A 17,609-nucleotide genomic window follows, 5' to 3' on the forward strand; every position below is an offset into this window, starting at 1 on the left:
TTTGATTTAGTTTAATTTTAAAATCATTTCAATAATTTAAATAAAATACACAACCAAAGAATTGAATTGGGTAGTGCATAATTATTAAACTAACGAGAAGATCTTCTACATGTACATAATTATTTTCGTGAATTAATAATAATAATAATAATAATAATTCTATTTGGTTGAATTAGTTATGTTATTATTAAATTTTGTGTTATTTTTCTTAATTAATTATATTTTGGCTTTTTAATTGATATATTTTTGGTATTGAATAGATCGGTTATCGGAGGCCCGACACAATAAATCGCCCCGGGACGCAGATCAGTTCTTACTACAAGACCAGTTATTTGTCCCGGGTACCCGAGCGACTGAGGGAAATTGGGGGCGACGCACTGGAGAATACGTTCAGGCAGGGTTGCTTTGGACATTTGTTGGATTGGGCGCCGGGCCACAGGTGCAACATGGCATTGCACCATATTGTCTCACGTCATCTGCTGGATAGTGACGATGTGATGTGGTTCTACATCAACGGCCAGAAGGTTTGCCTTGATCACGCCGCTTTCGCTCTTGTGACCGGATTGTCATTTGGGCAACATCGTTTCGATCCAACAGCCCGCCACAATTTGAATAGTAATGTAGCCTACAGACGAGTTTGTGGCGGGTAGCGCCTGTCAGTTCAGGAGTTGGCAGACATTTTTTTTGAGCAGTGGACGGAGATTGTCGACCCCGACGGCTCGATAGCACTGCGTGTGGCCCACCTGTTGGTGCTACACGCATTTATTTTGGGCGTGGACACGCCATGACCCGTGGAGATCTGGACGTGGGCTTTGGCGGAGGACTTGTCGGAGTTCTCCACATTTCCTTGGGGTGCAGCGACATATAATCGCTTGAACTTCAGGATGAAGAAGATGTCGAAAGAATGGAAGTACCACTTCTATGGGCCTTCTTGGGCTCTATATACTTGGGGTCTTGAGGTTATTCCCGACTTGGGCAGCCACATCGCTATACATAATGCCGGGATATTACCTAGATTCAAGAGGTGGACCTTCTTGAGTCACAACATTGCAGATTTGCAGCCCCTATTTGAGTCATCGGTAATAATTTTAGTGTTTATTAGTTAATTATATTTGATGTTATGAATATTAATCATCATGTACATATATTTTTTATTGTAGAAGATCGGGCTTTATGAGTTGCAGCCCGAACAACAGGAGGCGACGACGCATTGGTGGCTATCGGTCGCGAATGAAGGAGATGTCCAGTTTCCAGGTCCGAGCGTCTTCGGCCAGAGGAATCCTCGACCGGATGTGAGTGGTGGGGACCGCTCTGAGGCATCTATTCAGATGGAACCCCGACGTCGCAGTTCGAGGTGCGAAGATCGGGGAAAGCGGCAGAGACCACAGGTGGTTTCGTCCTCGTCGAGCAGTGGCCAGCGGGATCAGAGTGGCGGCGGCGATCGCCCCGTGACTTCCGGCCGGAGGTCACAGAGTCACAGGAGGCCCAGATACGGGGGAGAGAGCAGTGCTGCTTATGGGCCTTCTGGTTTGAGCGAGCAGGAGTGGCAGCGCATGGAACAGATGGTGCGCGAGAGTGAGGGCCGGGTGGCGAGGCGTGTGGAGGAGGGCCTATTCACGAGGCTGAAGAATTGGGCCGAGGAGACCTTTAGGTGTATGCGTTGCCGATGCTCGCATAGCACCGATGTACGTCAGCCCATGCCTGCTCCAAGACCTCAATCGGACAGGCGACGAGAGCCCGAGCCCGAGACGGAGCCCGAGCACGAGGATGCGCCATCGCAGCAGAGGTCCCCTGCACACGAGTCGCCTGCTAGGGACGCGGGTCACTCCGCCAGTGATGATTATCAAACCCCACCGGGCCCGCATACTGGTTTTGGTGTGCCCACGACTTTTGGGGCTGGCGTACAGTTGACCCCATATCTGGGGCCACGCTACTCGTACACTGAGCAACCCTCGAGCTCAGCACACCCATTCGAGCCGCCTCGTTCTTCGCTGCCGATTCTTCTCGAGGCTGGATATTCTCAGGGAGAGATGGAGCATTTATGGCAGCAGTTTACTGGGGTAAAAGCTCAGTATTTGTTTTAAATTTAACTTCTAATTGAAATTACGTGTCATTTATGGACTGTTTATATGTTTAACTTGTGTTGTTTTAATGTAAATATAGGGAGCTTCTGCTTCTGGGGCAACACCTGCCATTCCCCTCAGTGTTTGTCCACCACCACCAGAGGATGCGCAACTGCGCCGAAGCCACCGTGAGCGGCAGCCTTCGACTGCGCTGAGATCCCCATACGTTCACAACCACGAGCCGAAACCCGTCGACAAGGAGTATATTCAGGGATTTACTCGTATGGTGGAGCGTCTCCGTGGTGGGAACTACAGGAAGTTGGTGGTGACAGAGAGTGGGCACCCGATCAAGAGACAGTTTTGGCTTACTCTCATGAACAGGACTAAAGAGCTCGAGCCCGAGGTATCTAATATTTTTGATGCATTTGTTACATGTAGTATTATTGTTTACTTAATATTAACATTAAAGTATGTGCAGCATATAGATGCGTACATGATGACGCTGAGGCATAGGCTGGTGACTGGTACAGACCTGCTTCAGGACATCGATCACAGGACGCATATCATATTGGATGCGGAATTCTTTGTAAGCATTAACATATTTTGCGTTTATAATAAAATATTATTTGAAATAATGTTTTTCTTCTTTGCAGACTTATTTGGATAGAGAATACAAGGAGATTATGGAGAATGCGCGCCGTATGTTTAGCTCTCCTTCAGAGCAGCGTTTTATAAACTCTGAGGCTCCGGTGTTGGGGTGGCAGCCGCACGCCAACCGTATGTATTCAGTGTATGGCAGGGGTACCTCATCGACTCAGGGAGATTGGATGGATGCCATTGCGGTACACAATTACACCCACATCATAAATAACTTTGACTGTTGATCAATAATGATTGTTGATCAATTATTTCTTCATGTACAGGTCATTGTTCCTGTATTTGTCGAGCAGCGTTTCGTTATCTGTAGCATTGATATGCTCACGGGTAAATGTCGCGTCTTTGATCCGAACTTGTATCGGATCCTGGCACAGCAGCGCCACGACATGTTGCGCGCTCTTGCTCCTTTGGGCCGCCTTTTCTACCGGGTGCTTGAGGTGTCCCTTTGGTTCGAGCGGACACGCATTATGGAGAACCCGAATCAGAATCTCCAATGGCGTCAGCTCCAGATCGAGTATGCCGATCCTGCCGAGCAGTTCACACAGACTGACCGATGGAGCTCTGGTGTTTTCGCGTGCATGACTGTGGAGCGTTTGATCGCAGACTCGCCGAGCCTGTCGTGGGGCAATGACCATGTACAGGAGTATAGGCACAAGATAGGCAGTGCCATCTATGAGTTTTGCACGACCCCCAATGCACTTTGATAGTGTATTTTCATCCTTATGACTATTTTGTTTACCAATATTTTTACATTACATTCTAGTATCATTTTATCTATATTTACTGCCATGATGACTTGTGATACATATAACACTGTAAGATAAGATGAAAAAACTAATTAGCCGCCACAAAAGTGTAGCCGTGTGGCTTAGCCGTGGCAAGCTTCATTACCCACAGCTACAGCTTTAAAAACTAATTAGTGGCGGCTAATTAGTTTTTCAAACTTTAATGACATGTTTAATGCATAATCACATAATTTCAAGCTCTGTAATGGTATATTCTAAATTTATTAGTACAAGTTGTTCATTTTACCAAATTCTCATTCATAATTCCAACTCATAATTGTAGTGACATGTAAATGGTGGTCATTGTTAAGTAAGTCTGATTTATTGTTTGAATTTGTTAAATATTAGAATTGAATATCTTTATCAACGTCCAACAAACCAAAATAGAACAATTAGCCGCCACAAAAGTGTAGCCGTGTGGATTAGCCGTTCTAATTTAACTACCCACGGCTACACCTTTTTTAGGCACATTTTGTGGCGGCTAATCATTCATTTTAGTTCTTAGTTCATTCTAAATTGTTGAACTCAAACTTAATTTATCGAATACATACAAATTACAACTTTATGATTTAATCCATCAATCCGGTCAACTTATGATATTTTTCTCAAAATTATATAGTAATTCATTTCTATTTCTAATGTAATAATAATAATTATAGAATATAGCGAGTTTATGAGTTATATATAAAAATTATAAATTATTATTTAAAATTTAGAAGAAAAAAAACAATGAAATTGAAATAAAAAATAAAAAATGTGGAGAAATAGCTAAAAATGATTAGAATAATATAATAAACTATAGGAAATTAATGTCATACGCTGACATGGTACAACTGAAAACATATTTAAAAAAGCTTCAATTTAAACATAAATACGACTACGCATCGGTGGCCGTACCCTTGCACGATCGACGTGTGTGACCAGACCCGCCACAGAGACCACACGTTTTTGGTGCTCGTTTCTTGCTACTAGTTGATGCCTCCGCTGTTGATGTGTTTTGAGTCGGCCTTTCACCTGCGGATCGAACTCGAGTTTCCTTTGGACGACCAGCTTGTCGCCGAGAGAGATTTGGTAAAACAAGCTGAGATGCAATTTGGAAAGGAATATTCCAATTCTCTATGGGAGGCAAGTGGTTAACAGCACGAGAGTATGTGTCAACTAGTGAACTGTTCCAGTAGTAAGAGTGCACGTAATCCTCCACTGACTCGTTCGCCTCACTGCAAAACAAACGATTATACATATTGATCATTTAATAATGGTAATTGAGGTCATGAATAGAAATGACATACGTAATGGCTGCAATCGCATGAGAACACGGCATCTGGTCCAGGTTGAATTCGTTGCATTCACAGCTCTGCTTTTGAAGGTCAACCATATAATGGCGACCACTAGCACGAACCCTGTATTTTCTCTCGGTGGTCCTCTTGGCTGTGTAACGACGACTTTTTACAAGTTCTGCACTGAGCTTCTGTTTTGCCTCCGGAGTCAGATTTTCATCGCTCTCTTGTGCGGCCGCAAGCCTGTCGTTGAACCACTGCTCGATAACTAATCTGACTGCCTCCAACATCGAGCAGATTGGAAGACGCCTGGCCCACAGCTAACGTGCATTAAAACTCTCGGCGGCATTGGATGTAAGGAAACTGTAACGGGACACAGGACATTGTGATCGTGCCCACTTCTCCGGTCCCACGCGCAACAACTTCTCGTACGCCTTTGGCTTCAGAGCAGCCATGGCTGACATTGCACGCGTGTAATCTGATTGCTCGTAGGCGTATGCAGCTTGGCGGAAAAGCTCAGCAACACCGGGCCCGTAACCCTTGATCTTGTTCAACAAGTGGTAGTAGCAAATACCGTGAGTAGCATTTGGAAACTCGCTCTTCACAGCATTAGCGATGGAGACATGCGCATCAGATACAATAAGTAAGTTATCGGGCTCGCCGCAAGCACCTCTCAGATGTGACATAAACCACTTCCACGACTCATCATTCTCGATCGGACCGACACCGATCGCCAAGGGAAAAACTGCCTCGTTTCCGTCTTTTATCACGGCGACAAACAAAATGCCACTATTTTTTTCCCTTCAGGTGTGTGCCGTCAACCACAATCACTGGTCGAAGGTGAAAGTAGAAAGGTGAGATGGAAGCCGCAAGAGCAACAAACAAATGTTTGAACCAGCAGTCTATGTCTACTTCCAAACCATATAAGGTGCCAGGATTCGCTTCCTTCAGAGCATACAGATATCTTGGGAGCAGGAGGAACGAATCATCAACTCGACCGTATATCATCTCCATCCCGAGATTTCTTGCACGCAGCGCGACATCATATTTGATTTTGATGCCGAAATCGCGTACTAACTCAGCCATGATGGATTTCGGCTTAATGACCTCTCCATCATCGCGTATTCTGTTTGCCACAAACGCTGCAACCACCTTCGAGTGCGCCTTGATTTTTTTAGCTGTGCACAAGTCCCCTTCGCATGAATGCTCTTTCAACTTATGCACTCTCCACATCCCTCGGCCGTGACTAGACGCACGAAGATCGAAATTGCAGTTGTCAGAGTGCTTGCACGAGAAATAGACTCGTCTCGGATCTGAGCGGACAACTTTTGTCTCAGTGCCTCGCTTCATGTTCCACAAACCAACAGCAATGATCAGGTCGTCTTTGCTGTTGTAAAAAGAATTCTTCTGCAGATCATCAACTCTAGAAGGGTCACTCTCGCGAGCAACCAGCGAAGCCGAGACGTCCACTGGAATTAAGGGAACTAACCAATTAGTTAGATCACCGGTCTCGGCTGTCGGATCTCCGTCACGTGTTGTACTTTGTCGGATCCAACTTGCTCGCTCGGTCTCCGTGAAATCGATTAGATCGTCGTCTAATAAATCCTCAGAGGCATCAGAAGCAGTGCCCACCTCGAGCGCAGGGTCAAATTCTTCGTCATCTTCCTCAGAATCATCATCGTCTCCTGATGCAACCGAGCCTTCAGCTTCGTGCTCAGGTTCATCATCTGTCCGCACATCGTTCAATCTCCCACATACTTCATTAAGTCTTTCGGTTTGATTCCATGCAGATTCGTCTAGCGGTTGTCCATCCCATGTGAAATATTGTTGTGGAGGCGAGCTCTGGACACCATGAAACGACGTATGATGATAATACGGCGTCTCATACTGACTGCATTGTGCTTCATCTACGTGTCCCGAAGGTTCAGCAAAATCAAAAGTACGGATGTAGGCTTCTTCTACAATCGGACCGTTGTAGTGCTCAACGTACACCATGGGATAGTCGGCAGTTGCCAACAAGGCTTCCACGTCATCGTCTGTGGCCAAGCCACATTTCGTCTCCCTACCAAATAGATTGGTCGCCAAATAATACAATTGGTAGCTCGAGCTCAACGAATGCGTCCTCATAATATTGTTGACGCTGCACATCAGGCTCTCAATAGTTTCGTTGACGAGGGGAAGGACCTCTGTAGCCCCACCAACATAGTGTATACCATCGACGAGTCCGTTGTATCTCACATATATGTATCTAACGAATTCCATCTATAAAAACACATAAAATGTAGTATTAAAATATGCATAAACGCTTTAAAAATTCTCATAAATATAACATAAAACATTCAAACTATTAATTACACAAACAATATATGAGAAAATCACCTCTTCAAGTCGAATTTGAACACCAATTGCACCAACTATCGCACAAACCACTTCTCAAATCTTGAGGGTTTCAATTTCTCAATTTTTTAACTGAATGCTCTTTCTACGAGTATTTGGATTTATGTTTTCTCATTCACAAATGCAGCCCTATTATAGACTAATATTAGAGTCCTTTGTACAAATTCACGTGAAATGTATTGTTCATTCATTCAGTACACTTCAATCTATTATTCAATGTGCAATCAAATGCATGCAGAAAGTGAGCATTAAAGCCTCATTACAATCCAAATTTGTGCAGTCACCTTATCTTGTATTTCATGTGGACATGTACTTTTTTGACTAAAACATTAACAAATAAATAGAAATACACAAAAAAGGGATACATATGTTACTTTCAAACATTCATAACAAGGTAAAAAATTTTACAACCATATGTATTACTTCAAAATGATTTTTTTGTCCCAAAAAAAAATATTAGCCGCCACAAAATCGTAGCCGGCGTCACTAGCCGTGTGTGAAAAATTTCTCACGGCTAGTACGACCGGCTTTCAATTTCTGGCGGCTAATTATTTTGTAGGGCTCAAATATCTTTTTGTTTACATTTCAGGAGTTTCAAGTGTTTTCTTCAAAAATAGCCTATTATTTTATGTGTTTACTGTATTATTTTGTGTTCAATCAAATCATACATAAAGTGAGTATTATTACCCCACTATAATCCAATTTTTTGCAGATTCAGTATCTCTCATATTTCACATCAATGTATACTTCTTTTAATATAAAAAAAATAAAAATAAAAACTCTAAATTAAGGTATTCGTGTTATAATATAATATTACTAAGAGGGCTAAAAAATTCACTATTATGTATATTATGCAACAAAAAAATATTATGAAACAAATGGAGTAACTAGCCGCCGGAAGTTCATAGCCACTGCCCAGTAGCCGTGTATATTTTGGACCGGCGGCTACTGGGCAGCGGCTATGAATTTCCGGCGGCTAGTTATGCCATTGGTTTCAGAATATTTTTTTGTTGCATAATAGACATAATAGTAAAAATTTTAGTCCTCTTACTAATATTTTTACAACGCAAACGTAAGCTAATTTTTTATAAATTTTCAAACATACAGTATATATTAGATTGTGAAAGTGACGTGAGTTGGGCAATTATTGACTCTTCATCACATTTTTAACTTGTGAAAGTGACGTGAGACAGACATTTTACAAAAAACGAAGCATGACAGGTCTGGTTTTACAAAAAACCAAGCATGTCGGCTTTGACTTTTTGGACTTTGGCTTGGGTGGGTACTTTTGTAAGATAACTTATGAAAGTGGGTACTTTCGTCTATTCACAGATACTTTTAAGGGTTAAGTATCAAATAAGCCCCTAACATAGTGGCCTTATCACGTTTAGATCCCTATAGTCGAAGTTGGGCCAACTAAACCCTCAAACTGCCTAATTTCAAACAATTGAGCCCTCGCCTCTAACGGTGAGTTAACACCGTCATTTTTTTTTTATTTTTTTATTTTTTAAAATTTGAATAGGTGGGCCCCACCCTTCCACCCCTGCATCGCAAACAAGATCTCCAATTACATTCAATTGGTGCACCCGAAGATGGAGTTCTCGTTTTCCGGCAATCTGAATCAGAGGAAAATGGTGAATTCCGACGAGTTCTCAGAAACGGAATTCTTTAAGGCGTTTGTGGAGATGGCAAAAGTGGCTGTGACTGGAATTGGGGGTAGGGTTTGCGGAGGTGGTGATTTGGGAATGTAGGGCTCCGATTGGCGGCGACCATTTTGCCGTTCGGAATTGGAGCCAGAGAGGGAAAGGCCTTGAAGAGAAAGGCATCTTCAACTTGACTAAGTGGTTGCCTGAATCAAGTCGAAGAAGGGGAATGGCATGAGGGTTTGTTGTTGTTGCCTTTGTGTGTGTGTGTCGCAGAGGGTTCCCAGCGGCGGCGAGGTACAGTTGTCGCTCGGTCGGAGAATGAAATAGAGAGTGGTATTGTTGGAGTGAGACGTGAGAGAGAACAGAGGGGTGGTTAGGGTCCAGAATGGCGGTGGCCATGGCCCTTGTCGTGGTCGTCGAAAAATGGGAAAAGAGGCGGTGGCTGGAATTGGGGGTAGGGTTTGCGGAGGTGGTGATGCGGGGTCAGGGTGGCTTTCACGGTGGTTCCAGGCTTTGGAGAGAGAGAGGGGGGGCTGAAGATGCCTCAAACCGCCGCAGAGCGTGTTTCCGGCGAGTTTTCGACGACTTTGGCGAGGAAGAAGGCGTGAATCCCACCACCACCTGCAAAATAAAAAAAAATAAAAAAAATAGTTAACGGTGTTAACTTACCGTTAAAGGCGAGGGCCCAATTGTTCGAAATTAGGCAGTTTGAGGGTTTAGTTGGCTCAACTTCGACTATAGGGATCTAAACGTGATAAGGGCCACTATATTAGGGGCTTATTTAATACTTAACCTAGTTTTAATCATGCTTCCATTAAAAATCGAAATGATGTGAAATCAGATGGTCGTTTGGCGGCGGCGGATGGCGGGAAAGAGGAAGAGGAAGAGCGGCGGCGAGCGGCGAGCGATCCACCACCGAAATAAGTACGCAGATAATCCGCCGGATTTCGCGCTGCTGGCGTCGTTATACCCGAGTTTTGAGCCCTATGTTTTCTACTCGCGCGACGGCCGCCCTAGAATTGATTGGACGGATTTCAATGCTACCCGCGAGTTGACTCGGGTGTTGTTGCTCCACGATCATGGCGTTAATTGGTATAATTAGTGTACATATATACAGACACACACACACACACGCACAATATTTTCCCTTTGTAGTTAGGGTCGAGTTTTGCAGTGCTTGAGATTGCTTTGTTCATCGAGTCAATTATGAGAAACTCTTTACTTTTAGTTGATTGTGAGATAAGTAGGGCTAACTAAGATTGCTTATTCATCAATTTTTTAGCGAGGGAATTTCAATTTCTTCAGCTTAATGGTTAGCTAGGTTTTGCTTATTGTTGCTTGGGAGCTTTTCTCCGTTGCTACTTGCGAAAATGGATTCGTTATCAGAGCTTGACAATGAGTTCAGCTCTCTTCTTGTTGTAATTGCAATTTTGGGTACATTTCTGTTTCCTACATAACCGTTTCATCTGCGAAAGTAAAAGTAAAGTTTATGTGCTTTATCTTTGTTTCATCAACACATTTTTCTTGGTGTCCTCTCCCTTTCTGGTTCTGAGGTTCTGAAAATGTGATTGTTTAATACATATGGATTGTATTGTTGAGTTCTATTCGACGTTAATTCGTTAAAAAACAACTATGTAGGTGGATTCCTGATGGGCAGCTCTGTCCTACAGTGCCCAACAGATTAAATTACATCCATTGGATAGAAGATCTTCTTGCCTTGGATATCCTTCCTGCCACTAGAGCCGAGAGCGATATCACAAAAGGTTTTGATATTGGTACCGGAGCAAATTGTATTTATCCCCTTCTTGGTGCATCTGTTCTTGGCTGGAAGTTCGTTGGTTCAGGTGCTTTATCTCTTCTCTTTTAGTTTCCGTCTCTCGTTGTTTTATTTAGTGCCACCTTTCACGTGTTAATTATTTTGTTTTTGTCAGATATTACTGATATAGCAATAGAGTGGGCAAATAAAAATGTTGAGAGCAATCCTCATTTATCCCACTTGATTGATATCAGAAGGGCTGGCATGGGGGATGAAAGGAGTCGCGTGGGAGAATCACAAAATCATCCGATTTGTAGCAGTGAAGGTGGTGGTGTTCACTTGGGCAATCCAGAGGCTGAAAATGTTGGCTCTCTGGCATTATCTGTTCTTGAAACTCAGTCGAATGCAAAGGATTGTGATGGGCCACCTGTACTTCTAGTCGTCGTGAAGGATGGTGAGAATTTTGACTTCTGTATGTGCAATCCCCCATTCTTTGAGACAATAGAGGAAGCAGGTATGAATCCAAAGACTTCTTGTGGAGGCACCCCAGAGGAGATGGTCTGTTCTGGTGGTGAACACACCTTTATTACTCGCATCATCGAAGATAGTGTTATGCTCAAGGACACATTTAGGTATAACAATAATATTTCTGTATTGTGTGTGTGTGTTGTCAAGCGGTAAGGGGTTAATGCCTAAGGCCAAAGGTCTTGGGTTCGAATCCCCTGTGGCGCGGCCTTTTAATTTCTTTATTTAATATTGTAAATTTATCAAAACAATAATAATAATTCTGTATTAAGTCATTTCCATTTAAAGCTGCCGCCTTAACATATACCTTGTGTAGATGGTACTCTTCCATGGTAGGAAGAAAACTGAACCTAAATATTCTTGTATCCAAGCTCTGGAAAGTCGGAGCGACTGTGGTGAAGACAACAGAATTTGTCCAGGGCAGGACATCAAGATGGGGTCTTGCATGGTCCTTTTTGCCGGTTTCAAGAAAGATATCGTCTCATAACGTTGAGGAGAACAATATGTCTTTCATGCTGGAGGTTTTGAGACTTTTAACTGTGCTATATCATTTTTTAGGGTTGGGTTCTGATTGTATTGATTTTTTGCTATCCACGCTGTTTTCTGTTAATTAACAAGCCTGCTATCTCTTTTCGTAGTTTCTGCACATTTCATAGTTGTCCATGACACTTGTGACATGGCATCTCACACTGCAATGTTTCTATCTGGTAGGGCCTTCAACATCGGCATGGCGCCTTTCACGTGTTACAGTCTGTGGAATCCTACCTCTCCAGTAATGGTGCATCCAGTAAACTAGATGCTGCTGCTTTTAATGTCGACGTACGTCCGTCTTCCTTCGTTAGATTATATTCGTATCACTAATACCGGATAACTAATCCGTAGTTTTGTATGTGAAGATTACTGTTTCAAGGAATCAAATTGATGCAATTCTCAAAAGTGAGACATGTGACCTATCCAATTCTTCAAATGATTACCATAGTCACGAGGATAGCTTGTGCTTTCGCATTACGGTAATCTTATATTTGAATAACGCTCTGCTACTACTATGATTCATTTAGTGTGAATCTATATAGTTCTAAATCTATATCGTATGTAGGTCTTCCAGCAACATCCGGGAGCACTCTTGGTCCGAGGAAAATTGCTTGAAAGATCAACCTCCATCTCGGGTATCTCAGACTCTGTTCTTTGATCTGTCTTTTTCCATCAATTGACAAACGTAGAAGTTAGTAAAACACGCCATGCTCTTGATTTAATGCTTTTTTTTGCTAGTATAATCCCAAATAAATGCAATACAATCATCTTATAGTTTTCCATGATCATTTTCTCTTTTTGGACATTAATGATTCTATGAAAGAAAATGACACACATCTGCCAGTAGAAACTTGAGTCCAACCGAAGTCATTTCTCTTTGTAAAGTTTCCCTTTCTCCTATACAGGTATGTTTTCTTTAATTTTTCGTCATCTTGAAGAAGTTCTGGCCAAGAAGTTCTGTCCCGGAAGAGTATTGGTGAATCAGCCCAGTCCTAAAGAGTGAAAACCCGGCTTGGCTACGATCTTCATCTAAGGGACATTTGTCGAAAACGCTCAAAACTGTGAGTTTCCTCAACAAGAACTATGCAATTAGTTTTGCCGCTTGAGCTGAAATAATGTGAGCAGAAATGTTTAAAGACACAGTTGAACCTGACTGCAATGTGTTTCCTCAACCGAGTCACGTTTATGCCGTGCTTCTCAGATCATGGAGTCAGGCAAACCTGACAATAGAGGAAGAAAGATGCGAGTTCTGAAACGCGTGAAAAGCGTGCTTTAATTGTATGTATTCACTGCCCCTTTCTAAAACATACAACAATTCATGTAATGTAATGTTTGTGGAGTTTCAATTGTGTTGTGTAGTAAGGTTACAAATTCACCCTATCTAAATGGTTGTGCCCAAATTTTTATATGGGACCAACCAACTAAATCGATGCTACTTGACAATTTGTTAGGTAAATATGTCTATCAAACATTGCTTACTGCATATGCATTGCTTGTGAAATGTGATGGTCATACCTCTTTATGTGTTTCCCAATGTCTATAGATTATAGCTACCAAATTTGTATGAGCTACCAAAAAAAGAGAAAATCCGCATCGTTCATTAAATTAGACTAGCTGAAGAAAAAAAAAATCAACATGGTTTGAAAGGGCTGTCTAGTATTTTGTGTTTGATTACTTAAAATTAAATTGATCGAGATTATTTAAGATTGAATTGATTTGAAATTAGTTTTATTGCAAAGAGATACCAAAGAAGAATCATGATATTGTCTAGAGACTATATACTGTGTTTGGTAGGGCCTTATAGGTATAAATGATTAAATAATTTGGGATTATCTATATATTTGATACTTTAAATTTTTAATAAGAGGGCTCGAGATAAAACTTAGGACCTTGCCTTATTTTATTATTCCTTTTTGAAAAACCTTTCCCCTAAGATAATTAATTTTAACAATATAATAATAATTATTCCCTCCGTCCCTAAGTTCATCTTTTTCCATTTTGGGACGTCCCCAAATAAGTTCCTCTTTCTTTCTTTCTATTTTTGGACAACTATCCCACTACTAATAATACTTTATTTATTCTTACTTTTCACTTTTTCACAACTCCCAATACTAATTATAACATTTTTTTTACATTTTCACTACTCCCAATACTAATTATAACACATTTTTCTTCACTATCAATACACTTTACCATTTTCCTTAAAACCCGTGCCGTCCCCAAAGAGGAACTTATTTTGGGGACGGAGGGAGTATCATTATTCATTATATTACTTATCTTTGGGGACGGATGGAGTATTATTATTCATTATATTACTTATCTTTGGGATGAGATTTATCTACTTATATTAATCGGTCAACTTTCAAATGTGAATACCAGACGAATGCTAAACAAGTACTAAAAGGTATGTATTAAAAGGTATGTATCTTTGTAAGTAGTTTGGGGGTTAAATTGCAGCGAGACCCCTATTGGATGGGGTTGGTTAAGCTGCACTAACAACATAAAGTATCTGATTTTCACTAAAACATCCCTCAACATAAAAAAAATTAAGTAGACTTTAATTTACACAAACACCTCCACTTTTTACAAAATTGAGAGAAGAAGAAATTTTAAATTATACACAAGAAAATACAAGGCTTTTATTCCAATAAAACACCATTCCCACAAACAATTTGAAGAATCCAAGAATGCCGCAATCAATCCGAGCCGTCAGGCTTTCCCCTGGAGGCGGGCGGACGTCAAACCCGCGCACGCATCCACAAAATCCGCATCGATAAAATCTGTGGAAAATATCTGCAAGCGATCCGCAATCCCCCGCGCAAAGCACTGCGCAATAAACGTCCTCGCATACGGCTGGATCCGACCCGTCACCGGCCTCACGCACAGGATCGGGTTATCCGCCTGCGGCGTCACCGTGTTCTCCACCCGGTAGAAATACCTCCGCCCCGCCGCCGCCGCCTGCTCCCCCAAATGCTTCAAATTGCTCTCGAATTTCGTCGACGGCTTGTCGGTGTCGATCCAGTTGTCCTTCAGGTACCCGGATGCCCACAGCGGATCCCCCGGAGGCGGCGCCGCCGCCTTCCGCGGCTTCCACACGCAGATCACGCGCCGCGGCAGCAGTTCCGCCACCGTTTTCTCGAAGACGCCGTCGTCGTGGTGGATCAGGAGATCGCCCAGCTGGTCCTTTAGGTACTGATCGAAATCCGGTGGATCGGTGTGGCCGAACTCGGTGCGGATTTCTAGGATTAGGATCTCCGATTGTGTTTCCTGCAGGAATTTTTTGACGTCGGCGATGACGACGTCGACGGAGTAGGTGAGGAGGATGCCGTGGCAGACGCGGCGGTCCTCCTGGACGCGGACGTCGATGCAGCGGGCGCCGGCGGCGAGCTGGTCGTAGATGGAGAGGCTTTGGCACTGGGCGAAGGGGCGGCTGATGAAGGGGATGCCGATTTTGTTGGTGGCGGAGTCGTGCGTGCCAGGCCACACGATCTGGTTGATGCGGAGCTTGTCAGGGTTGAGGGCGGACATCCAGTTCTTCCGGTCGTTGGTGCGGTAGTCGCAGCCGGGGAAATCGCAGCCGCAGCTCTGTTTCAGGTCGGCGAGGACTTTCTTCTCCGTTTTGATGTCCGTGCGCCGCTCGACTTGTTTGGTAAACAGGGCTCCCATGGCGGGGGTCGAGAGAAGCTGAGGTTTATCTGGAAATTCTTCTTCGTCGTTGGGTTCGTTGGTTGATTACTTTCTCTCTCTTATCATGAATTTAGAGAGAGAGAGAGAGGAGAATGTTGGAGAAATTACAGTTGCTAATTGAGATTTATCTCTCTTGAAATCATGAATTTAGAGAGCGAGAGAAGGGGATAATGGGAAATTGCAGCAGCTAATTGAGATTACTCTCTCTTGGTCATGAATTTAGAGGGAAAGAATGTTGGCAAATTGCATTGCTAATTGGGATTTCTCTCTATTGATCATGAATTTATATATAGAGAGAGGAGAATGATGGGAAATTTCAGTAGCTAATTGAGATTTTTCTCTCTCTAAATTGAATTTAGAGAGAATTTAGAGAGAGAGAGGAGCGGAGAATGTTGGGGAAATTGCAGTAGCTAATTGAGATTTCTCTCTCTTGATCATGAATTTTGAGATTTCTCTGAGTTTGATGATGAGAGAGAGGGAGCTTAATTTCGTTGTCGAAGTTAGATATAATTGTTTGGATTTGGTGATAAAGGCGGGGCCGGCTTGATTGAATGATTGGCGGGGGTGGGGTTTGTATAATCTATAGTATTTTTTTCTTATCCGAAAACCTAATCATCCATTTGTATGGCCCTCCAATCCTGCACGTACCCTCTCTCCTCTTCTCTCTCTAGATTTTTTTTTAAAAAATTTATTATTTATTCATGAATATTGGGTTTTCCGTCATTACATGATGACAACTAATCCTAGTTATGATCGGCAGTTGGAGAAATAATATTACATAATCAATATAAGGATTCAAGAACAATTTAATGTGACACATAATACGATAGAAAAGATGACCTCATAATTACTACGGATGTATAAATTTCAAATTGATAATGGCATGTTATTGAATTTTTCCGCAAAGTTTATTTTCATTGTTGGTGAGGTGACGATTTCATGACCGAAAATTCGAGAAAAATTGTACTTCATTCGTCCACGAAAGAACTTCCTATCTTTCATTTTAGGGACGTCAATAAAAAAAACTTCCTACTTATTTTTGAACTATACCCCACCACTTATAATTACTCTTACTTTTCACTTTTCACAACTCCCAATATTAATTATAACAAATTTTCACTACTCTCAATACACTCAACTATCTTTTCTCCACTCTCAATACACTCAACAATATTTTGTCTTAAAACCCGTGCCACTCTCTCCTAGGAAGTTCTTTCATGGACGGAGGGAGTATTATTGTATGTGTAAATTTAATTGATGGGTTAAGGTGCAGATAGGCCCTTTAAGTAGAGGCCCTTATAGCGTTTCACTCCTCTTACTCATTGTGTGTGCAATTTAGCCCCTAAAGTATCAAAAATCGAACATTTAACCCCCTACGCCCTAACTCCGTCAGTCCACCGTTAGTCAAACTTTTTTTTTAAATTCAAATCCCTTCCTCCGGCGAGGCCAGCACCCTTCCTCCGGCGTCCGATGCCCCTCGAGAACGGCCAAGCAGCAGAACCGGTCGTCGAAGCCGCGACACCAGGAGCAGCAGCTACTCTGACTCCCAAACCAACAACAACATACAATCCAACCTCTCTCTCCTCACCCTCTCCTCCATCTCCCAAACCGGCCGCCGAAGCCGCGCTGCCAAAATTCGGCCGTCGAAGCTGCGACACCAGGAGTAACAGCTACTCTGACTCCCAAACCAACAACAACATGCCAACATACAATCCAACCTCTCTCTCCTCACCCCCCTCCATCTGCCTTCGTTTTCTCATTTCGATTTGCAGCGGACTGGTTTGGAGATTCTTGCTCACCAGTTCTTGAATCTTGAGAGGGCAGATTGGATCTTAGTCCCAGTCCCCCATTGGCGTCATCTGCCTCTCCGACGCCCTCCTCCGCCGCATCCTCTCCCTCCCCACCCCGCGCCCATTCCACGCCCTAATCTTCTTCGACGTGCACCAGCTCTACTCCAAACCCGAGCTCTCCTTCCCCACAATCAAATCTGAATTCGCCCTTTCCAATCTAATAACCCTAATTTCAAATCCAAACTCTTCTTCTTCGAAATCGATTTCCAGGAATCCCAATCTTCCTTCGCCCTATTCGGCGTCAACTCCCTTCCCCACATCCGCCTCATCCCGTTGTCCGCATCCGACGCCAAGACGGATTCCGTTCAAATGGACGCCGCCGATTACTCGAGACTGGCCGACTCCATGGTCGAATTCATCGAATCCAGAGCTAAGCTCACTGTCAGCCCCATTTTTGAAATTAAAATAAATTTCTATTAAAATTAAAAAAAAAGT

The 17,609-nt window shown here is 42.8% G+C and overlaps 3 protein-coding genes across 7 annotated transcripts; 1 reads left to right on the top strand and 2 right to left on the bottom strand.

The window, feature by feature from the left end:
- Positions 1 to 4,382: 4,382 nt before the first annotated feature.
- On the bottom strand, positions 4,383 to 5,665 carry LOC130990842 (uncharacterized). The gene is made up of 2 exons (XM_057915075.1): positions 4,795 to 5,665; positions 4,383 to 4,722 (listed from the first exon to the last, which is right to left on the bottom strand). Exons 1-2 carry the CDS (start codon positions 5,070 to 5,072, stop codon positions 4,383 to 4,385), a joined length of 618 nt encoding a protein of 205 aa, XP_057771058.1. The 5' UTR covers positions 5,073 to 5,665.
- Positions 5,666 to 9,620: 3,955 nt separating this feature from the next.
- LOC130989331 (uncharacterized) lies at positions 9,621 to 13,093 on the top strand. Of its 5 annotated transcripts, none has more exons than XR_009090566.1 (9): positions 9,621 to 9,917; positions 10,464 to 10,669; positions 10,757 to 11,213; positions 11,423 to 11,627; positions 11,818 to 11,925; positions 12,003 to 12,116; positions 12,203 to 12,272; positions 12,543 to 12,698; positions 12,775 to 13,093. XR_009090566.1 is itself a non-coding variant. In XM_057913293.1 (8 exons), the coding sequence occupies exons 1-8, from the start codon at positions 9,667 to 9,669 to the stop codon at positions 12,638 to 12,640; spliced, it is 1,509 nt and encodes a 502-aa protein (XP_057769276.1). In that variant the 5' UTR covers positions 9,621 to 9,666; the 3' UTR covers positions 12,641 to 13,093. The 5 variants fall into 5 exon arrangements, 1 of the variants encoding a protein (XP_057769276.1); XR_009090563.1 differs by having other exon boundaries at positions 9,628 to 9,917; positions 12,763 to 13,093; XR_009090564.1 differs by having other exon boundaries at positions 9,628 to 9,917; positions 12,781 to 13,093.
- Positions 13,094 to 14,150: 1,057 nt separating this feature from the next.
- On the bottom strand, positions 14,151 to 16,222 carry LOC130989333 (uncharacterized). The gene has a single exon (XM_057913294.1). The coding sequence runs from the start codon at positions 15,301 to 15,303 to the stop codon at positions 14,347 to 14,349; it is 957 nt and encodes a 318-aa protein (XP_057769277.1). The 5' UTR covers positions 15,304 to 16,222; the 3' UTR covers positions 14,151 to 14,346.
- Between the last annotated feature and the right edge of the window lie 1,387 nt (positions 16,223 to 17,609).

The sequence above is a fragment of the Salvia miltiorrhiza genome, chromosome 6, assembly GCF_028751815.1.
Source record: "Salvia miltiorrhiza cultivar Shanhuang (shh) chromosome 6, IMPLAD_Smil_shh, whole genome shotgun sequence".
Lineage (NCBI taxonomy): Eukaryota > Viridiplantae > Streptophyta > Magnoliopsida > Lamiales > Lamiaceae > Salvia > Salvia miltiorrhiza.